The sequence below is a fragment of the Hemiscyllium ocellatum genome, chromosome 8 (assembly GCF_020745735.1).
Source record: "Hemiscyllium ocellatum isolate sHemOce1 chromosome 8, sHemOce1.pat.X.cur, whole genome shotgun sequence".
In the NCBI taxonomy this organism is placed as follows: domain Eukaryota; kingdom Metazoa; phylum Chordata; class Chondrichthyes; order Orectolobiformes; family Hemiscylliidae; genus Hemiscyllium; species Hemiscyllium ocellatum.
The window spans coordinates 29710819-29734932 of NC_083408.1; the positions used below are offsets into that span (position 1 = coordinate 29710819).

General features: G+C 40.4%; 1 protein-coding gene and 1 pseudogene across 1 annotated transcript; one reads left to right on the forward strand and one right to left on the reverse strand.

The window, feature by feature from the left end:
• Positions 1-640: 640 nt before the first annotated feature.
• Positions 641-23945, reverse strand: zfyve19 (zinc finger, FYVE domain containing 19). The gene is made up of 11 exons (XM_060828310.1): positions 23754-23945; positions 14996-15117; positions 14142-14195; positions 12338-12489; positions 8948-9093; positions 7621-7729; positions 5230-5436; positions 3504-3583; positions 2287-2379; positions 1366-1505; positions 641-1021 (listed from the first exon to the last, which is right to left on the reverse strand). The coding sequence occupies exons 1-11, from the start codon at positions 23805-23807 to the stop codon at positions 949-951; spliced, it is 1230 nt and encodes a 409-aa protein (XP_060684293.1). The 5' UTR covers positions 23808-23945; the 3' UTR covers positions 641-948.
• Positions 15517-15875, forward strand: LOC132817860 (large ribosomal subunit protein eL33-like; annotated as a pseudogene).
• Positions 23946-24114: the final 169 nt, after the last annotated feature.

Here is a 24114-nt window from a genome sequence, read left to right on the forward strand (position 1 = left end):
TCTCTTAAAATGTTGTTTTATTGTGAATCTTTGCTTGTCAGTACTTAAGTACACAAATATGTTATCAGATTTGGAATTAGTAGATTGCCTCCTAAACAGCTCTCTGTATTCAGGAGAGGAGTTCAGTAAAGGCGACATGTAACTTATTTAAGTAGTGTGACCAAGACGGATTGGCCACTTACTGAAGGTCATTACACCAACAGCTGGCACTATGCAAAAGCATAAGTAGGAACCAAACATGTTCACGTGAACAGAATGGAAATGAAAACAGAGGGACGGGGTCATATTGTACTAGACTCATTTGCACATTTCTCCCAATAGTTGGTCATGAAAGTGGTATTCATGGAAAAGGAGAACAGATGACCACAGCATGGTGACGACTGAGGATTAAAAATCGTTGTAGCTTTCAAAAAAAAAGAAACGTAGTTATAATCTATTTCCATTAAGAAAATATCAGTCTGTTACAAATGACTGCTGAGGGAGGGCAAACATTATTTTCAATCGTGTGTATATATTTAAATTTGTCAAGTTATAGTACAATTTCATTCTGTTAATCAACATTGATTTCAGTGAGCTCCAACATAAACCTCTGCTTGTGTCCTTTTATCTCTAATTAACATATTCAAAATTGGATTCAGGATTGTAAGCTGAGCATCATTTAATCTGTTAATGCACAACATTTCTAAATGAGAAGAGGTCCCGAGATAAGGTGTTGCCGTGGACATGCATAAAAAAAATCCACAAAAAATTGTTATGGTGCGGCAGACTCCCAGGAACCCTGCAAAAAATAAGACAACGCTGGATGCTTCTCAGTCAGGAGCTGAGTGGGGCAATTTCTGTCACAGTTGTTCTTGATCAGTGTTCACTGAACTAGATGTGAAAATCTAGATTATAAAACTTCCTTAGTGTCAGATGGTGGGAGATTTCACAAGAATGTTGATGTGGATGTTATTTCTTCTTGTTTGGTGGACGGTACTTGGATGTTCTGTGTTCTTTTCTTTCAAATTTATCATGACCCTCCCTGTGGAGATAAATTGATGCAACAATTGTTTCAAAGTTACCTTATTATCAAGAAAGATCGCAAATAAGTGAAATAAATTGCGTATAAGCAGAATATCTCAGGTTAATATGCTAAAAAGGCTCATGTCAATTGACTCAGTACTTTTCAATGACTAGAATTGGTCTCTGTCTTGATTTTATGTTGCGTGGAAAGCAACATGGTTAAATTCCAGCAACCGTTATGACAAGTTCTAAATGAATGACGATAAAACGACTTTGCTTCTTCAATCGTGGTGACAAGTAGTAGGCAGTTTCAACATGTCATTTTGGAACAGTAAGTGAGGTGTAACATACAATCATTCTTACCTGAAACATCTCTGGCAGTAGAGGTCTCCATCGCAGTCACGACAACGGATCACAGCATCACTATTGCAGATGCAGCACCAAGGCAGTTCCTCATCACTGTCTGTTGCCTCAGCAGTTGGCACTGTGGGTGTCGACTGCAACTGAGAGAGAGATACAAAGTCTGAAGTACTTTTAGTAAACAGCCTGTATTTATATGTCAGCTTTATCAAAGTAAAGAATTCAAAGGTGCCTTATTGGAGTGGGATGATAAATAAAATGGTATCAAATCGCACAAGGGAAATGAGATGCAAGTTTTAAAGAGGGCCTGAGAGGATGGAAAGGGGATAGAGAAAGAATAGGACTTAATACAAGCTTTGGACATAAGCAGCTGAACGTATGGCTGTCAAATAGTGGAGCGATTAAAATCAAGGATATATCAGAAGGCAGAATTGGACAAGTACAGACATCTCGAAGGGTCATAGAATAGGAGGTGGTTATGGAGATGGGAGGGCTAAAAATGGGTTAAGGAACAATTGGTTGCAGTAGTTGAGAGAGATGGACAACAGGCATGTTGGGAAGTCCAGTTGGTAAGAATAATTTGTTAAGAGGGAACTGGCTTGTCTCTAAAACCTCTGGCTCTTAGACTCGCCCTGTGTCTAAACAGGTATTGCCAACTGATGACAAGACTGAGGCAGTTCTGTGCAGTTGACACATGGCATTGATTTACGGCAGTTTCCAGTAGCAAACTCATTTCATTTAACATCATTCCTGCCTGTCTGAAGTTTTTTTTCACACCTATATTACTAATGTAACCTTAGCTGAAAATTCATCAGAAGCATCAAAAGGAACACTGAATTAGTGCGAAATCTGGTCAAACAGATGAGCAGCATCAGTAATAGAGATAAACATATATTTACTTTGATTTCCATTTATGTACATTACCTTCTTCCCAGCCGATGTGGCCTGAGCTGGCTTAGGTCGCTCTGGAGGGATGTTATAACCACTTGCTTCATCCAGGGCAATTTCTTCATTAACCTAGAAGCATAAGGAATGCATTCAGTGTGCAGAAAACATGATTTTAACAGGAACTGATCATTTATTGGCAGCTTATAGGAAATCATTGATGAACAAATGTACCTGTTCTAACAGTGCTTATGAAACCTAACAATGATTCTGCTGTTCAAATTTTTTTTATTTCAAAAATATACTTTATTCATAAAATACTTTGTTGATCTATACAATTGGACATGCTATACATATGTAAACATTCCATTTCTTTGCATACCGAAACAGAGTAATCATTCCTATTTACAGGTCTGTACGATTACATTTTTAGGAGACGCGTCAGCAGAGCCCAAATGGCTGCGTGGGCGCCCTATTCCTCTTAGGCAGACAGACGTGACACAGTGGTCTTTCCCCACTGCGCCTTGGCAGCAGCTGCCCCAAGCTTCAGCGCGTCCTTCAACATGTAGTCCTGGACCTTGGAATGTGCCAGTCTGCAACACTCAGTTGAGGTCAACTCCTTTAGCTGGAAGATCAACAGGTTTCGGACAGCCCAGAGAGCATCCTTCACCGAGTTGATGATCCTCCAGGCGCAGTTGATGTTCGTCTCGGTGTGTGTCCCGGGGAACAGACCGTACAGCACGGAGTCCCGCATCACGGAGCTGCTCGGGACGAACCTCGACAAACACCACTGCATTCCTCTCCAGACTTCCTCTGCATAGGCACATTCCAGAAGGAGGTATGTGACAGTCTCGTCCCCATTGCAGCCGCTTCGAGGGCAGCGTGCGGTGCGGCTGAGAGTCTGGGCGTGCATAAAGGATCTCACAGGCAGAGCCCTTCTCACCACCAGCCAAGCCATGTCTTGGTGCTTGTTGGAAAGTTTCTGCTGTTCAAATGTTTCAAATAAAAAAAACTTGGTGAGGTTAGCTTGCAGTGGAAGAGGTTGAGCACTGAAAATGAGGGATGGGCAGGATATCTTTCAGGAGAGGGTTACTGTATTGCTAAAGGTGCAAGGAGACCACAAATGCATTTGGAAACAAAGAGAAGAATTTTAAAATCTTGCCTGGCTCCTGTATCTTTCATTCCTCACTTAAACTGAGCCCTTCTGCAGGTTTAAAGACACACAAAAAATTACCTCAAAACACTGCAAATCAGACCTGTTTCAGAATTCGCTGGGTAAGCAGCTCTTCATTTTCTTCATCACTGTCCAGCTCAGCATATTTCCAGTCATCCACAGCTATGATGACAGAAAGTAGAAATCATCCATGAGTCTGCAATCCATTTACTACAGTCTTTATCATTGTCCTTGTGTATTTGCAGAAATGTACATTGGCAGTGACGGTATCACACTCACTAACCCAGCAGTATAGTCTCAATTCTGGATCACTCAATTCACTGCTGACAAAATTTCACTGTTCAGTGAATGTCACTTTTACCACAGCTTCTGAACACTGAACTAATATGTGGTGCACAAGAATCATATGAATTCTGCTTTTAAATTTCCACCTCTCCACTGCATCCCTATGGCAACATCCTGACTAATCAGAATCTACCTGACTGGTCTCAGGATTAAGAGTGACAGGTATCTCCATGCCAACGATGGCCTGACCAATCAGCACCCTCTTCTCATACAACATAAAAAGATGCTCTTTTTTTCAAGTCAGTTTCTTGCATCCCAGTTCTGATCAATGCCAGATGAAATGCTTCAACCTCTTGCCTCCTTTTAGCAACACTTTAGTTTTTTTTACAATGAAGCAATTAGTTGTAGGTCCCAATACAAACATAAATACCTGCAAAATAAGTCCTCAGACCAGCTAAATGTGGTATATTGCACTCAAGTTCTATTGTTTTAAATCCCTCTGACTATGATCAGAAAGACACCCTCCAATGCACAGTATCATTAAGTCTGCAACTGGATTGTTGCCACTATACCCATGATATTCTGGCCAAGTTCAGGGCACTTTGGGCGTGATCACTGCAGACTGAGAGCCTCAACAATGATTATGTCACACCATTCTCAGTACCTGGAGGAAGGTGCATCCTCACCTATGTTGTACTGCTCCGCACACTATGGTAAAGGGCAGAATTTCCCAATAAGCTGAATTAAGTGTAAGATGAGCAGAATGAATGAGTGATATTCAGCTCCCACCTGGAGCAGTAGAAATGTGGAGTAGTCTGGCTCTCTCAGCAGATACTACTGCAATCCACCAGCTGACCATGAAATGCGAAGACCCAACACCTAAAGGAAAGGTCAATCCCCTTCACATACATATTGAACGAAATACCTGAATGTATCACTGTCTCAAGCTAGGACTGCATAGTCAAAGCTATCATAAATTATGACCAGGTAAAATGGTCTTAGACATTAGATAATTGTATGTGATTTCATTTAGATATTCAATACAAATTGAAAAAAAAATTACATTGTATGCTCCTAGGTGTCTTTAACTTGAGCTTTGCAGTAAACCCAAGGTTAAATTCTCAGTTGTTACTGGATTAGTTGAACTCAACTCTTGCAGACGAGAGCAATGGACAAGCAGCACCTAAAAACCATCAGATAACCCACAGAAAAGTGCACGTTATACGATAGAGTAACTAGTCAATAGAGAGTGTCTAAACACACATGGTTATTAGCTCTTGAACACTGTGGAAAATTGAACAGGGGAGAGGAAATACTTTGTTCCTGCACCTCCACATTTCACTGTGCTTCAGTCACTGGATACAAAAAAACCGCACCCTTCTGCCTTCCAAATACTTTGCAGCATTCCCAAGTAAAAATCTGTTTCCTCAGCCTCAGACAGAAACGGCATTGCCAGTAGCAATCACACGCAAAAGAGTAATTTTTTTTGTTTTAGAAGCTCATCCAAACCAATCTGCACTCACCAGCTTTGGGGTCTTCTCCTTTCAGTGTGGCCAGTCTCTGGGAGATCTTTGAAACTTGCTCCTTGTGCAAATTGTCCTGCTTCAGCTCCGCTGTTGCCTGGTCCAGCAGATTACTCTTCTCTTCCTCAAAGCTTTTGGTGTTATTGTCAGTGGCATTGTTGAAATTACGTGGATCAATTCCTTTATTCAGGTCATTCATCTCACCATCTATAATCAAACATAACTGTTGCTTAGAGATTTTAGACAAGTGTGTTAGCCTGTGTAGAATCTGTGACTTTCAGCCAACACAGTTGTCACATAAGGTTCAAATATGGGCATGTACGCACACTTCTGCTGCAATAGTCATTAAAATCAAAAGGTATTATCCTCACTGAGCACTCAGGTAAGTGTCCTTTTTAGCAGGGTTTAATAGGTCACCATAAGGATTTATGGAGGGTGGGGGTACAATTGCAGCATCCAACCACAACCCACAGAGGGTTCAACACAGGCCAATATGGCTGTTTTAAACAGGTCATTCGAGTAATCATACAACTCAGTGGAAAAGCTGGTGACCAAAGGCAATTAAGGCATTTGTTTCATGCTTTTGTTAATGAATGACTATTGAGGTCAATGTTCACAATGCTGAGTGATGTAGACAAGGTTCACATTGTCCAAGCAAGATACTACATGAACAGAGCTGTATATGTGGAGTTATTCTTTCTGATGTTAAGGCACTACACTCCAATTCACTGTACTGTGACATGATGGGAACTGTGCAACCAATTGTGAACCCAATGCAGAGTGCCCTGAAATCAGACATGGAAGCAAAACTTAGTACCAATATACCCAGTGCACCTGCCCACAGAAAAAAAGGCAGAAGCAGTTTACAGAAGAACCTCGATTATCCAACATTCAATTATCCGAATGTCGGATTAGCCGGCAAGATCGCAAGGTCCCGATGCTCGGCTAAATTATGTTATCCGGAATTCGATTAACCAAACTAAATACTGCTTGCCCTGTCCTTTGGATGATCGAGGTTCCTCTGATTTGGGTCAACAGTTCAATTAACATAATAGGTCTGAAAGGATTTGCAGCATCCTTTGGTTTTTCTCCGTGATTACACAAACATTTTGATTCCCAGTGGCATCCTCCCTTAACATTTACTGAATGGTAAAGGAATCTCAGCACAGAAGTCCAGTTCTGACAAATATTCAACTTTCTGCAGGGCAAGTTCTCGGTTACAAAGGATAGTTAGGAATAGTGCACCTAAAACTTTGTGCCAAGATGTTTCTCCTTATTGTACCACAATAGATTGAGAAATTGATCACAAACACATGCAGGCAATGTATTCCCATTCCTTTGTTCATATTGCATGTGCAACATTGCACGTGCCTTGTTTCATAATGGCCAATTAAAAGAATTACAGGAAATTAGAAGTTTTCCCATGTGAAAATATATTGCCTGGTTAAGTATTGAGCTATACAACCCAGAAAAGACTCAAGTTTTATTTCAGTCTGTGCCAGTTAATTGATAAAAGATAAAGGCAATAAATGGAACCCTGCAACTAGACATAATAATTCCTGTGGTCAGGATAATAACAAGAATAACTAACTAGGCCTCCAGCTTCTAACAGCCACTCAACAACAGACACAGAAAATCATACAACAATGATGACTGCTGCTCACTGGTGAAAAATAGTTGCCATTCACTATGAATAATGACCAGTGACTGCTAGCACCTGTGACATTGCTAGTAAGTATGCTAACACATTCAATAAGGGAATTAAATGATGAAAAATAATAAATGCAGGGAGTATTAGGACAGAATGGTGCATCAATTAACATGCAACAGCATGGAGCATTGGGAAAGAGGGTGGGGTGTAAAACTCCACTGTCCCAAGTAAGAGAACTAGGCTCAGTTTTTCTTTGCATTCAACAAGAATAAACTGGCTCTTTCTTCATGCTTCTCTTGATTTCAGACAGGGAATATAGCGATCTGCCTTGGTCATATTCGCAAGCAGAGAATATTAAGAATTTTTTTAAAAAAAACTTGTACAGAGAAAGGATTCTTGAAATGAATTTGTGAAAGACTAGACAGCACCAGTAAGCAACAGTCCAATAGTTCTATTCTTGGAAACGTCCTTCCCCACCTACTACAGCCGGATTTTTCATTGTTTTCTCCCTCATTCACAACACCTTGCTGCCAATAAACACTCCAAGCTAACCACTTCAAATACCCCCATGGCAGCATCTTTGACAATCTTGAGTGTTCCCTGGTTAAAGAACTTTCTCCTGAATCCTCATTGGTTTTATGAGTGGCCATTTCATTGACACCCTCAGACTTTTGGAATTCAAGAAACTCAAAAGAAAGGCACAGGAAAAGACTGAACAGAAGATTTTTCTTAAAACTTGCCTTCAAGGCCAGGGCCGTACTTTTGATCTAAGGCTGCTTCTTCTGACATTTGTTTGAAGAGGTCATTGACTTGTTCCGTCTGAGTCCTAGTATCAGGACCCTGATAACTCTACAACAGTAAAAATAAACAAACAGACTTCAGCTTAACTTGCAACTGGAACTTGTAGACAGCTAAGAAAGTGAACTTGGGATATGATAGGCAAAGCTGTGAAACTGGCCTCTATTTAGGCTGTTGGGATGAAAGCCTCATTATGAATTGCGATTGAAGAACTTTGTGTGAAAATGAACATTCTTAACCCAGTCCTTGATATACAACTGCTCAGTCAGCATTAACCTGATAATCTGGGTAGTTACATGAATAGGAAATATTTAAAGGGATATGGGCTAAATTCTGGCAAACAGGACTAGATTAATTTAGGATATCTGATCAGTATGGATGATCTGGACTAAAGAGTCTGTTTCAGTGCTGTTCAACTCTATGATTCTAGTCCAGGACAGTCCAAAGGATGCTTGGACTGGGAAAAAGGCAAATCCTGCAGAAGTTCAGGAGCTATGTCTGACCAATGAGTGTAAAGCTTCAGTGCAAAATAGAATACATTACTAATTACAAAGGTAAACAGATGAATGTCATACTAAGTTGTTGAAGAAAAGAATCTCTTTAAGCTTAAATAAAACCAAAATCTTGTAGTACTGTAAAACTAAGGAAAACAAAATGCTGAAGAAACTAGCATTTTAACATTAACTCCTGTTTCTCTGCACAAATGCTGCCAGACCTGCTGAGTTTCTCCAGCATTTTCTGGGTTTACCGCTCTAAGGTTTGACACAAGAAGCAAGGCTATACTTAGAAGTTGACAGAATCTGGAGATTTTGCCACCAGTAAGAAGATCTGAAACCTACAAGAACTTGGCTTTGGACTCAACTCTTATCAGACTTGCTATTTAAGAAGGACAAACTTGTCACATCCACGTTTAATCAAAACTAAGAACGCATTTGTTAAATTTTGCCTCAATTACTCAGGAAATTTAACAATTTAGAAAATTAAGCAATGTGATTTTTTAAGTTGAAGGAAATTCATTTTTCTGAACTAATCTTTATAACACTGAAGCAAAAACATTAACAATTCATAGCTTGCAATGCATTTTCCACTACTCCAATAAGCAAAACTTCAGGAAATGATCAAAGGCAATGGCATTTGTGGAAATTTCACTATGTTCACACAACTATATCATACTGTTTTCATTCGGTCTCTAGCAAAATTCATTCCAGACTCAAAGCAATTCCTGTTTGTAACTTTTTAGAACAGTGGAAGAAAAGACTAGGCCCTTACAGGTCTGGGCGCTTTGGAAGGTGGTGGCTGACCCTTTAACAGAGCTAATCTGTCCTCCATCTCTGCTGTGGAGAGTATAGGTCGCTGAGGGTCCTTCTTTAGTGCGGCCAATCGCATTTCAATCTCCTGCTGAGAAGGTATAGATTCTGCAACAAAAAGGAACATGTTATGGCATGGAAAACAACGTGGAACCAGGGAGTGATCCAATCCATTCCCTATCTAAGGGTTGCAACATTTTTAGCATTCTAGGTGAGGACCAGTCCAAATGGATCATCTGTAAGTTTTCATGTCATGATCATATTCAATTTTGTTTCTCCTGATTTCTATTCTTGAATTTTGTAAAAGTCGCAGCAAAGAAGAACATTTTTCCAGACACTGTCAGCAAAATGTTCCAGCTTAAGGGTTGATTCAATTTGAATGAAGGGAATTTCAGGGTGATTTGTAAAGGTTACAACAGTGACTACATTTTAAAACATTTCACTGTCTGTGCCAGTCCCAAGATGATGAGAGTCAGCTTCATCGCTTGCCAAAAGCACCAAACAAACTATGACATCAGGACTTTGCCACGTGGAAGAAAGATGACAACCCAGGGAAATCTTCAGCCAGAAGAAGAAAGACACTGAAGATGGCAGTGGCTGTGTGGTTTTGAGATTAACTTGATGTACTTTTAAAAAGGGTCTAATTGGAACAGTGTATTGTTATGGAGTTTGAGGCAGATAATAAGCAGTTAAGAAAAAAGGGGGGTCTTAGAATTGTGCTTAATTGTTTTTTAATGTTCACTTTCAGAGTAAAAAACATGAACTGATATTATTATCTTCAAATTTGGGAGTTCTCTATCACTCATATTTTAACAGATTACAAGGCAAGGGTGGGTGTTTGGTTTAATTAACAGAAGGCAACTTCAATTTGCCGATTGCTCCAAGGTCAACTTCCTTGAACACATTGCAAATTCTCCCCTTTCAGAAAGGTATTATTGAGTTTGCTTCTACCCTCCACTCAAACATTGCAAATCAGGCTGCAACAACTTCTGTAGGCAAAAGCAAATTTCACCTTGGCATGAATTCTTCAGGAAATTACTTCACATGTGTTTTGTCCAGTTACCCAGCTTTTTATCACTGGGAACAACCAATTCCAAAAAAAAGATTGAATGTTCTAGATTTATTCACCACTGTTGGGGATGGTACTTCCAGGAACTTTGTTATTATACACCTTGCAAAACCTTGAAGGATGATAAGAAAGTTGCATTACACACTGAGGAGTTTTCTATTCTTCCAGACTCTTAACTACTTTTCCCACGTGTTGGATGCTGTGATTGTTTCCCAGCAAACATAGCAGGTAAGCAACATCGCTGATTTGTCATGTAAAGGGCACAAATTGCGTCCCTTCACTGGTTCCCACAAGTTATCACTGGGGGAGTGTAAATGTAAGTCTCCAATTGGCCCAAGACAGTTTGGGGACACAGTGAAAGCAGAAATCAGGAAAAGTGATACTCATGACTCACATATTTTGAATTGATCACCTCTCGCTGCCATATCCAATTTAAACAAGAAAAATGGCTTGTATCATAAACCACAATGTCTCCTGCTCAATATGTAATGAGTTAGTCTGAAGAATAATCACTAATGTTACGGAATGCAAAATACTGGCTGCTCCGTACCCAGAAAAATTCTACAAATAGCAAGGATAAATGACAGGTGTTGTAGGTTAAATAATTTTTGTTAACCCACCTGCTCGAAAAATGACATATGCATACACCCATGTATCCTCAACCTAGAGGGAACAAGTTGCACCATTCTGCATTCTGCTTACAAAATCACCTATACCAATATAAATTACAAGTGACTAGGTACATTTCATTAGCAAATAGTAAATATTAAAAATACAGGCTTCCAGATTTGAGATGTGTCTGAACCTCAATCTAAAGATAAACATAATGTTATCATGATCCTGTGAGACCATAGGTGAACTCTCCCATTACAGAGAAATGACTGGTGGTGGTTTAACCAGACGGTCATCACACCTCAGAGGTTAATAGTCCTTCAGTCCTCAGCCAGTGCAGGAATTGAACCCATGCTATTGGTGTTACTGTGCATCACAAACCAGCCATCCAACCAACTGAGCTCACCAACCAGTTAATCCAGAATTGAGGAAAGCAATGTTGATCACAACACACTCAAAAATCCTCATATTTTAAACAGTGTATAATATTTTTCAGCCTCCAATCTGTAACACCTCAGACAATGCAACTCTTTCAGTAGTACATATTGGCCTGGACTACTTACCAGGCTCAACTAAAAAGTTCTATAAAGACCATAAGACATAGGAACAGAAATTAGGCCATTCAGCCCATCGAGTCTGCTCCTCCATTCAATCATGGGGAATAAGATTCTCAACCCCATTCTCCCACTTTCTCCCTGTAACCTTTGATCCCCTTGATACTCAAGAACTTATCTTAACTCAGTCTTAAATATACTCAATGACCTGGCTTCCACAGCCTTCTATGACAATTAATTCCATAGATTCATCACTCTCTGGCTGAAGAAGTTTTTCTTCATCTCTGTTCTAAAAGGTCTTTACTCTAAGGCTGTGCTCTCAGGTCCTAGTCTCTCCTACCAATAGAAACATCTTTCCAATATCTACTCTGCCCAGGCCATTTACTAGTCTGTATGTTTCAATTAGATCCCCTTCATCCTTCTAAACTCCATCAACTATAAATCCAGAGACCTCAAATGTTCCTCATATGTTAAGCTTTTCATTTCCGGGACCATTCTCGTGAACCTCCACTGAATACGCTTCAGGGCCAGTACATCCTTCCTGAGATATGGGGCCCAAAACTCTGCACAATATGCCAAATGTGATCTGACCAGAACCCTATACAGCCTTACAAGTATATCCCTGCTTTTATATTCAAATCCTCTCAAAATAAATGTTATCATTGCATTTGCCTTCCTAACTACTGACTCAACCTGATAGAATCCTGGAATAGAACTCCCAAGTCTCTTTGCACTTCAGACTTCTGAATATACTCCCTATTTAGAAAATACTCCATGCCTCTATTCTTTCTATCAAAGTGCATGATCTCACACTTTCCCACATTGTATTCCATCTTGGCGCACTGTCCAAATCTTTCTGCAACCTCCCCGCCTCCTCAATGCTACCTGTCCCTCTACCTATCCTTGCATCGTCCGTAAACTTAGCCAGATTGTCCTCAGCTCTTGCGTACAGATCCTTAATGTATAAAGTGAAAAGTTACGATCCCAACACTGACCCTTGTGGAACACCACTTGTCACTGGTTGCCATCCAGAGAAGGACCCTTTTATCCCCACTCCCTGCTTCCTTGACTTCTGTTGTATGCAGTGAAATTGTTCTGATTAAAAATGATCACTCACTCAGTTTGGTTTCTTCCTTTAACTTCTCCAGTCGCTCAGCAATGGCTTGGTCCTCTTTTGATAGACCTAGATACTTCATGCTTGGTGTGTGACTACCCGCTTTGTTGGCTGCTGTTTGTTCCTGTTGTTTAGCTTCCAGAGCAGCTACTCGCCTAGATTAGAGACCCAGAACAAAGCGTTATAGGGGCATTGGGAAGCACATCAATAGCGGTTTCCATTCATACATTCCTGCATTTTCAAAAGGTGAGTTTTATTTGTGGAAGCTATTAACAGTCTGTCTGAAAATGCACACACATGACTTGTGTGGAGAGAATTGTAATTGTTACTGAGGTCCCACAGAGTGGAAGATGCTCATGTAAAGAAATATTTTCATTTCCTCTAAGGTATTTTTATAGTTATTTGTAGTTATCTAGCCCACAGTTATTTGTCTTTGGGCAGTATTCTTAACATTATACACATTAAAATTGAGTATCTCCACTGCAACTCTATTCAGGCAACTCCAAGTAAACCATTTTGTAAGGAGACAAGGTGAATTTGTTACAGTGTCTGCAATTTAGGGCAGCACAGCACGGTAGCCAGTAGTTAGTGCTGCTGCCTCACAGGGACCCAGGTTCAATTCCAGTCCCAGTAAGACACCATGGAGTTTGCAAATTCTCCCCATCTCTGCGTGAGTTTCCTCTGCGTGCTCCAGTTTCCTCACACAATCTAAAGATGTGCAGGTTAGGTGGACTGGCCATGCTAAATTGCCCACAGCGTCCAGAGACATGTAGGTTGGGTGGATTAACCATAAGACATGCAGGGTTACAGGGACTTTTTTTCTGAGGGAAGGCGGGGGAGCAGGGAAAGGAGGGGAAAGCAAGGATCTGGATGGGATGCTCCTCAGAGAGTCGCTGTGGACTTGTTGGGCCAAATACCCTCTTTCCATACTGTAGGGATTCTATGAATTTGTAATCTTCTCTGAAAAGAAATTAAAAATGGAAGTGGTGAGACTAGCACTGGGTATGTTAATCTCCTGCTCATATCTCAAAAGTAATCAGATGAAAGTGACCGGACAAAACTGCTCCATTTCTCCAAAGACATTGTTCAAAGAACGAAACAACTGTGCAGCCTGAGAGATTCACTGGAATTGACTGTTTCCCAAAGAAAATTTACCACTTGGGCAGTAGCATAGGGAGCATTACATGAAGCACAAGAGGAACTGAGAGCAAGAGCCTGAGATTCTGAGCCTTTGTTCATCACTCTTTCATTCATTTCAACTTCAATCCAAGACAAAGTGTGTCCCACGGCAGGCAGGGATAGACACACACACACACACACACACACACACACACACACACACACACAAACAAACAAACACAGAGTGAAACACATACAAAAAAAGAGACACAAATCAACATTAGCATTGTATCACTTTAAACACAGGAGGGACAGACAGACAAATGCAGGACAAATTCTACATGTTAAACTCAGGAAAACTTTAAAATTGCGGCATTCACATGTTGCTGAGTTCCAAACTTCATCAGTTTCCAATTCCATTTAAAAATCTTAGACAGGGATTTAGATTAAAAAGTGGGTAACAGGAGGTACAGATCAGCCAGAAGATAACTAAAAAGTGAATATGTATTAAATCACGTATAACTGCTCCTTTAATCAGCAAACCATTCAGTTTTCCCTTTCAGATGTTCCTAATTTTGTTTCTTATCAAGGTTGTTCAGTTCAAGTTCCACAATGGTGGTGATGGAACTTATAACTTGACAGTAACAAATACAATTTGCCAGTGTAGAATTGACAATCAACTACTCACTTTTTGTAATTCTCTGGTGGAGACCATTTTGCAGCATTGTCCTGTTTCCCAGATCTGTGAAAGAATAAACAAATATTTTCTTCAAAGATTCTATTTTCTCCCTGCTCCATTTTTGCATCTTCATATCTTATGGACTACTGCTGAGTCCAAAGGGTGAAATCACAGAACAAAGCTAACCTTCTGTGCCTGCCAAACAATGTCTCCCCTTTCACTGCATAAAGATATGATTGGAACCTATAGAACAGTTGGAACATACTGAAGCATCAATCAGAAACACTAGCCTGATTATAACAGGTACCAACATAAGCCAGCAATAATACATTCACATAGTCATGCTGCCGTAATGTAAAATCCACCATTTATCATTCATCTGCAAGTATTTGGATAGTTGGGTGATAGAGACAAAATTGTAACTTAAGTACCGACAAGCTAAACTACATTATTTCATTTCTTGTTCTGTCCTGTCTGTGCTAAACAGGAAAGAGATAGGAGGTTATTAGCTTAACTTTACCTTCCAACACACAACATACATAAATACAAAATACTGTGGATGCTGGAAATTTGAAACAAACACAGAGTGCTGGAGAACTCAGCAGGTCTGGCTGCATCTGTGGAGAGAGAATAGAGTTAATGTTTCAAGTCCAAAATGACTCTTCTTCAGATATTTACACAACTTATTTCTCAGTTCTCTCTTTGTGTCTCACTATTCTGCTGTGTCACCATTAGGTTGTGCTGTGGTGTCACCATGAATGAGAATAGTTGATTAACTTCCTTGATTGTTCAGGTTTTATATTGTTATGGAGAGATGTGGCTCATGCTACTACACACGTATGATCTCAGTAACTCGTGAATACCTTGTGAGAGTTCCATGGCACTGCCTGCAGACCTTTTGCTGTGTATTCCCACAACGAGGGACTAAGGTGCTATAGCTGAGACATGATGAACAATACGCATGGCCGCAGTTCTTGCACCCAAGCTGCCAAAATTTAAAAAGAAAAATACATTAGATAAGTCACTAGGACCTCATTTACAGGGATGGTATCAGATAACTGGAACATTGCAAATATTATGTCCTCATTCCGGAAAGGTGCTAGGATAAACCCAGCAACAGCAGCCAGTCAGTTTAACCATAGAGGAGGCAAAGCTTTCAGAAATACTAATAAAAGGTCAAAATTAAGAGTCACTTAGACAAATGCAGATCAAAGAAAGCCAGAACAGAATTATAATAAGTAAATCATGACTGATTAATTTGATTGAGTTTTTCGATGACATAATAGAGAGGTCTGATGATAAAAATGTGGCCAATGTGTATATGGAACTTCCAAGCACACTGGCTATTTGGCCAGGCTATCCAGCTGCCCTAAGCGCTCTTTCAATGCCGGCTAGCTTGTGGTGCAAAGCTGTGTTTACAGGCTATAAACGAGGCCTTCAAACTCAGAAGGCTCGCTATCCCACTCAAGATTCAAAGTGTTTATTGCCAATATGAAACAGAATTTGCCTGGATAGGAGATGTGCTTATGTCTACAAAGACAAGAATAACACTGTGAATCCTAATGGCTAACCAAACAAGGTGTTAGTTGAGGTAAAGTGACACATTCTGACTGAAACAGCGGCATGGTGTGTACAAAGTTCAGCAGCAACTTGCTCTCTGAAGCTATTAGGTACAGGATTTATGCGATGCTGTATCCATCAAGGATCAAACGCACAGATGTACATAAATTGACAATAAAATAGCAAAATGGTTGATTTTAAATAAAACAGGCTGCACAAAGTTGAAGAAACAATGGCAGCAAAGATACAAATATGGAAAACTACAGGAAAGAGCAGTGGTGATTGGTTGATTTTCAAACCTGGGGAAGGTGGTTTGTGGGTCGGGGTCGGGGTCGGTGGGGATGGTGTGGGGAGGGTGATGGGGCGGATCATTCCTTGATCTGTAATATTTACATGTATTTTAATTTATATTTCAAAATGAATGGACTTGTAAGCATTATGACCCATAAACAGGTTGGTTGAACGGGTGGGCAAGTGGCAGGTGAAATTTAACACAAATTGTAATGGGATATTTTATCAGTGACAAAGATAGGCACTATCGTAAGTGTATAGTTATATTTAAAAATTGAATAAGCAAAGCTGTAATAGATTGATTTCAATGTCAGGTCATCCAACTTGAACCTAACGAAAAATGGAACAGGATGTTTTCTTAATGGTGGAAAGCTAGAAACAGTGAAGGTCAAAGAGTTTTCAATGTCAAGGTACTCATAATAAAAATATCACTGCTCCTCAGATGCTGCCTGAACTGCTGTGCTCTTCCAGCACCACTAATCCAGAATCTGGTTTCCAGCATCTGCAGTCATTGTTTTTACCTATAAAAATATCACAAGCCAGTACAGAAAACAATTTAAAAAAGTGAAGAGAATACTGGCGTTTAAGAGGGCAACAGAATACAAGGAAGTAGAAATCATATGTCAGCTGCATAAAGCTCTGGTCTGATCATACCTGGAAAACTGAGCAGTTCTGTGCTCCACATCTTATAAAGGATAAACTGGCCTCAAAAGGACTACACTGTACGTTTACTGGAAAGATATTACAACTGAGAGTTCAGCTAGAAGGAGAGGTTAAATATCCTAGTGTTATATTCCCTGGAACTTAGAGGTTAAAAGGAAGGTTTGATCAAAACAGTCAATTATTAACAGAATAGATAGGTTTGACTGGAAGAAATGATTTCCTTTAGTTGGGAAATATAGCAGCAGAGGATGTAATCTCAAACTTGGAAGTAGAAGTGAAAATTAGAAAACATTTCTTCACGCAAATGGTAATAAAGTTTGGAACACTACTGCTAAAATCATTAATTTTGAACCAGAATGTGATAGATTCTTATTAGTGAAGGAAAATTAAGCAGCAGGGGTGTACATGGAGCTGGGAGGATTTTAAAGGCGGCTTTAAGCAGGGTAGGGAGGGAATACATTAGCTTAAGCCCTTGGCAACTAAAGACACGGCCCCAATTATGGAGGAATTAAAATCAGTAATGCAGAAGGGGTAAGAATATGCATTGCATAAATATCAATGGAATTGCAGAAAATTGAGCTGAGGTAAATGTAGGGTAAGACAACATTACAGAGAAGAAAGGAGCTGGATTGTTGACAAGTATGTTTAAATATTTTAAATACACCTTAAATAATTAAATACGTATCCACTGCGGCCAGTGATAAGATGCCAGGTACAAGTGAAGGTTAGGATGGAAATTAAGCCCAGAATATTTTCCCAGTTCCACAAAACAAAAGGTGATGTTAATTGTGTTTTTAAAATTGGCTTACTGACAAAATTGTTCAGTCAGTGCGTTTTGGATAAACAGGTTGTGTTGATTAAAGTATGTGAGCTTGAACAGCAACTTCCAGCTCAATAATCAACCACAGTGCATTTCTGCAGTAATGAATCCTATCCTTAGTGACTGCTTCTCCCTAGATCTGATGGTGTTGTTGGCAATCAGTGCATGGGACATTCTCAGCCCAGATGAGCTATAATGTCCAAATGCAGAAGTAGGTCATTTGGCCCATCTAGTTTGCTACATTATTCAGTGAGATTCAAGACTCATTTGGTGTTTCTCAACTCCACTTTCTTGCTATTTTCCCCCATACCTCTCGATTCCCTTACTATTTAAAAATAAAATCAGTCAGTCAGTCAGTCTCCCTCAGCTAAAAATATAGTGAATGGACCAGCTTCCACAACCCTTCATGGTAAAGAATTCTAGAGATATACTACTCTCTAAGAGAAGAAGTCCTTTCTCATCTCTGCCTTTACTGAGATTATAGCTCTTGTCCTCGACTTTCCCTAGGGGAAACAATCTCCCAGCAGCTATCCTGTCAAGCCTCCTTATACATTTTGATAAAGTCAGCACGTTTTCTTCCAAATTCAAATGAGTACAAGCCAAACATACTCAAACTCTTCCTGTTACAAAAACTTCGCCGTATGCTGGATCAATGTTGTTAACCATCTCTGGACTGTATCCAATTCTACTCCATCTTCCCTTTCAGGAAGGAATAAAGATTATTCACAGTATTCCAGGTGTGGACTGACTTCTATATTTATAGCAAAACTTCCTTATTTTGATACTCCAAAGCGACGCATAAAGAATTGGGAGCTCAATGATGCAGTGTCAACAAGTAAACCACCACACAACACTGGTTGAAATGTACATGAAAGATACCTAGACGGTGTATTATACTGTGTGCTCGGCCTGTTAGAGAATAAATGTGTTTCACAAATTACACTTGTGCACCATACTGGTCCTGCTTGATATTAACACAGCAGCCAAGTAATTTGGGTGTATATGGGAACATGAGAGCACTGACCTAGATGCTCCGTCTTCTGTGTCACACTGTTGTTTCATCCAGGACAACACCAACCATTGTTACACTTATGTGGCATATGACCTTGCAGTATGCCTTAACTTGCCTTGTTCTCAGATGGACACCGAACACTTCTTAGGAGGTTGACGATTTCAGTAGACAGAAGTGACTAGATGAACTAGCATCCGCACCAATCAAATGCAAAAGAATACTGAAACAATTGTGCAAATAAGTCACCTACCGAGTCTTGACAGACGACTGAAAGCTTGGGAGAAATAAAATTTCATCAATCTTAATAAAAAATTTGTCACTCAATAGAATCTTTGCATATATGAAAGACAATTAGTGTAAAGAAAAAATCTGTCAAGTGCTGAGAAAAAGATTAAGCTCAGTACATTGTTACCTGCTTTATAGGTTTTCCTCCTCAAGAAAAAAAGAACACCTTCAGGAAAGGTTGGCATTGTCACATACAAGTTTAACATTGCAGAAGGGTAAATTGAAGCAGGTTCTGGAGGTGCAAGAATACCTCAATACAACTGCATTGTAATGGGGTGAATAAGGGAGGAAAGAACAAGGGCAAGATGTTGGGGGAATACTAGATAGAGGAGAAAGTGAAAAGCAAAAGGGTCTGATTCTGCACTAATCTTTTGGTTTCTCAACATTTGAATATTGCTGTGTCTGATTATCAGTAGTACCAGTACTCCCAGATAGCTTAAAGCTATCAACACCTTCACTTGCCTACTGACAATTCCTCTTTCTGCAACTCCTGCTTCCAGTAAACCTTTGTTGAGTTAATGTCAGTATTCCAACAGTACAGAGCAGACAGTCCATACACTGGCTTTATTTTAAATTGGTATTGTGAAAAATCACAATATGTGGCAATGTTCTAGAGAAAATTGAGGAAACAATTTATTTCAAGGTTACAGTTTAGAGTCATAGAGATGTACATCACAGAAAGAGACCCTTCGGTCCAACTTGTCCATGCTGACCAGATAACCCAACCGAAACTAGTCCCACCTGCTAGCACAATAAAATTGTTTGAAGTTGAAAATTCACACATTTTTCTAGGAAAGGCCAGGCTTTTGTTATTGTCCCTCAAAATAAAGACTGATTGACAATTAGAAAATTGTTTTGCCGTCTTCATTCCAATGTTTCTGGAGGTGTTTTGTCTTGCACACCCCCAATGAGGTCCTCAGGCCAAAAGTCTTGGTTTGTAAACACAGATTAAAAAGAACAGGCACGGATGCATTCATCAGGTTTTCAAAGACAGTGATTCAATTCACAGACTCAGGAAGACAAGAGATTGTTTGTTTGAGGCAAGCTACATGATCCACCAACATCTTCTTTATGTTTCACAAAGATAATTTATACTGGAAGTGTAGAAACCTTCAGGCTGCAAAAACACAGATAGATTGCTAACTTGGCCAAACAGCAAGGGATGCTGGGTGCATTAGCCAAGTTAAACTCTGAAATCACAAAACTCACACACCAGACACCGTGCAAACAGCAGCTAGATGCTAGTGACATTAGCTTACTGTAAAACGCAATATTTTCCTGGACAGACATGCCCGTAACAACTTATCCACCAAACAAAGGAGGGACCAAACAGAAGTCTGGTCCTGCTGAAAAAAGAAATGAACAGTATCATGCCATCCAAATGATTGATTCTGTTTCAAACTATTAAGCGTATCTCCCTGATTCGCTAGAATTATGGAAATTTCCAGAAAAAATGAATCTAAAAAGGTATAAAAACACAGTTCACCTGCAGACCTCTCTTGGAATCTTGAGGCTTTCCAAAGAGACCAGCTGACCATCCAGATAGAACAGAGAGCGCAAGAGAAAGCAGATTCACAGACCCAGAGACAGAGACACTATATACATTTACAAGAGACTTGGGAAGTATCGTAACCATAAGAGGCCAAATAGTATTAAAAATAGTATGTTTAGTATTGAAAATCATTGTAAATTTGTTCCTAATGAAGTTGGGACAGTTTTGCACTGATACTGGTTTGTGTTTGTATCGATTTGACTGCTTTGGTATTATGGGACACCTCGGCAAATTCAACCATAACATTCTGGTTGGAGTCAGAGTTGTTTAAGGAGAAACTTGACAGCTGAAGGTTATCACGATGATTGCTTTTCTATGGACTCCTGAAGTGAAGAAGCCTGATCATTTCAAACTGGCGATATTTCATTTAATGTTTTTTAACTAATCTGATGAGCATACAAAAAAAAAGCATGAATTTCCAATTCAGTGTATAGAGGGTTGTACTATTAGTCTGGATGAAGCTTTTGTATAGGCAGCCTTAAACACAGCTCACAGCTTCAACTTGCATCACTCTGTCAGAGAATATTTATGACAACAAAAACAAATTGCTGCAAAAGCTCAGCAGGTCTGGCAGCATCTGTGGAGAGAAATAACAGTTAACATTTCAGGTCCAGCGACCCTTCCTCAGAGCTCACGTACAAAGGAAAGTTTAGAGTTAAAAGGGAAAGGCTGGATAGGTTGGGATTTTTTTAAAATCGCCTGGAGCATAGGTATCTGAGGGGTGACTTTATAGAGGTCTATAAAATCATGGGAGGTGTAGATAAGGTAGATCGCCAACAGCCTTTCCCCTTGGCAGGGGAGTCTAAAACTAGAGGGCATAGGTTTAATGGGAGAAATACAAAAGCTTCCAGAGAGTGCCTAGAACGGGCTGCGAGAGATAGTGGTGGAAGTGAATACAATTTCATTTAAGAAACATTTGGACAGACATACAGATGTTATAGATATGGAGGGAAATGGATGATATGCAGGCAAATGGGACTAGTTTAATTGTGAAAACCAGACGGCATATACAAGTTGGGTCAAAGTGTCTCTTTCCATGCAGTAAACCTGACTCAACGAAAATACTAGATCAGATAAACAAACATTTAGCTTTTTTAAAGTTTTGACTTAGCCATGGAAAGTAGAAATTTAGAAATTTACTTCCTCAGGTTCACCTGATGTGTTTTGGAGAACACCACAGCTGATTCTGATCCCAGTGAGATTCTACAAATCCCAGTCCCACCCACAGCTAATACCCACTCAGCTTTGACAAAGGGTTAGTTAGAATCAAAACATCAGCTCTTTTCTCTCCTTACAGATGCTGCCAGACCTGCTGAGATTTTCCAGCATTTTCTCTTTTGGTTGCTAATCCCTACTCTTTTGGACTTTCTATCAGAGGTAACCAGGAAGGGAGAGGTTTATTCCCCTTTCAAAATCTCAGCTGCTGCACTAAAACAACAAACTGTATAGTTGAAGCATCCATTAAGGGCGGCATGGTGGCACAGTGGTTAGCACTGCTGTCTCACAGCACCTGAGACCCGGGTTCAATTCCCGACTCAGGCGACTGACTGTGTGGAGTTTGCATGTTCTCCCCGTGTCTGCGTGGGTTTCCTCCGGGTGCTCCGGTTTCCTCCCACAGTCCAAAGATGTGCGGGTCAGGTGAACTGGCTGTGCTAAATTGCCCGTAGTGTTAGGTAAGGGGTAAATGTAGGGGCATGGGTGGGTTGCGCTTCAGCAGGTCGGTGTGGACTTGTTGGGCTGAAGGGCCTGTTTCCACACTAAGTAATCTAATCTAAAAAAAAAAAATTTCTGGTTGTGATTCAAGACCAGACAAACAGTGCATTTATTAAATGCACTATAATATTCTTAAGTGTTACAGTTATCATCTAAATAAACTCAGATTTAAACACCTCACAAGATTTAAGATTGTTCATCATATCAAGCAAATCAAGGACATTACTTTCCGTTCTACAATCTCTCTCTTGATCAGTATTCCTTCCCTTCTCCAGCCAGTCACCCAAGCCTTGAGAAATCCTCATGCAATGTTCAAACGGCAGGCCAGCTTTAGGGTAATCAATTCATCAAAACTGTTGGTTTTCACCTCTATGAAAATCCAACCCAACCGGTACTATGCTTTTGATACCTCTAGCCTCAAGTGTTCAAATAGCATATTAGTCTCAAACATCATAAACTTAAACATGCCCATGTTGGCTGACAAGCCCATCCACCTCCATCCCCAACGATTTACCCTAGCACACAGAATTTTGAAACAAACAGTTTATTTCCATTTGATCAAATTAAATAAGAACATGCATCATAATATTGCAGCCTTTTCAGTCAGGATAAATCTGATTATTTTCCACAATATAAGTAGCCTGTTTAATAAATATGGTCATAGAACAGCCCTTCATCCCTTAATGTTGCACCAACATATGACACCACTCTAGAGCCCAGTTAACCTACACTATTCCATTATCATCCATGTGTTTATCCAATGACCATTTTAAATGCCCTTAATGTTGGTAGGTCTACTACTGTTGCAGGCATTCCACACCCTGAGTAAAGAACCTACCTCTGATATCTGTCCTTTTTCTATCACCATTCAATTTAAAGCTACATCCCCTTGTGCTAGCCATCACCATCCAAGGAAAAAGGCTGTCACTGTCCATCCTAGCTAATCTTCTGATCATTTTGTACATCTCTATTAAGTCACCTCTTAACCTTCTCCTCTCTAAGGAAAACAGTCTCAAGTCCCTCATAAGACCTTCCCTCCATACCAGGTAACATCCTGGTAAATCACTGCAGGCAAAAAAGTGAGTACTGCAGATGCTGGAGATTAGAGCCAAGAGTGTGGTGCTGGAAAAGCACAGCTGGTCAGGCAGCATCCAAGGAGCAGGAAAATCATTTCAGACAAAACCTTTCATCAGAAATGAGGCTGGGACCGTCAGGGGTGGAGAGATAAATGGGAGGGGAGGGGGCAAAGGTAGCTGAAAGTGCAATAGGTGGATGAAGATAGCGATAAAGGTGATAAGTTAGAGGGGGAGATGGAGCAGATAGTTGGGAGGGAAGATGGAATGGGTCACGTGGATGGTACTGAGCTGCAAGGTTGGAACTGGGGTAAGGTGGGGGGAGGGGAAATGAGGAAAGTGGTGAAATCCACATTGATACCACCGGATTGGAGGGTTCCGGGATGGAAGATGAGGCGATCTTCCTCCATTCTTGATGAAGGACTTTTGTCCAAAACGTCAAATTGCCTCTGCACCCTTTCCAATGATTCTACGTCCTTCCTATAATGCAGCGACCAGAACTGTACGCAAACACTCCTTGGAACTCTACCAACCTAAAAAGAACATCAACCACTTCGATGACAGATTGATAGAAAACGTTCACTGACTGGTGTGAATTGCTGCAAAGTTTTACACAAACAGGCCCCCTGTTTTGGGGAGAACACGAACTTGCCTCTTTCCTCAGGAGAGTGAATTTAGACGCGCAACCATAGCATCTTCCAGCCATCCTCAGCCTGCTGGCTGTTAACCTCGCAAGTATGAAAGGAAACAACCTAACTACTTTTACATTACACCGACTCCGACATTCCAACCCATCAATGCACTAGTCCTTCACTCCCCATCTCCAGGACTCCCAACCGGAAACAAGACCATTCCCCCAATACATGCCGGGTGCTGTAGTCCTTTATTTCCAGGAGAAGAACACAGTGCTCGTGAAACCGGCGCAGTGTGGACTACAGGTCCCATCTCGCATCGCGTCCACTGCGACGGCAAACTGGACTACAATCCCAAGCGTCCGCCAGTGTGTGCCGTGA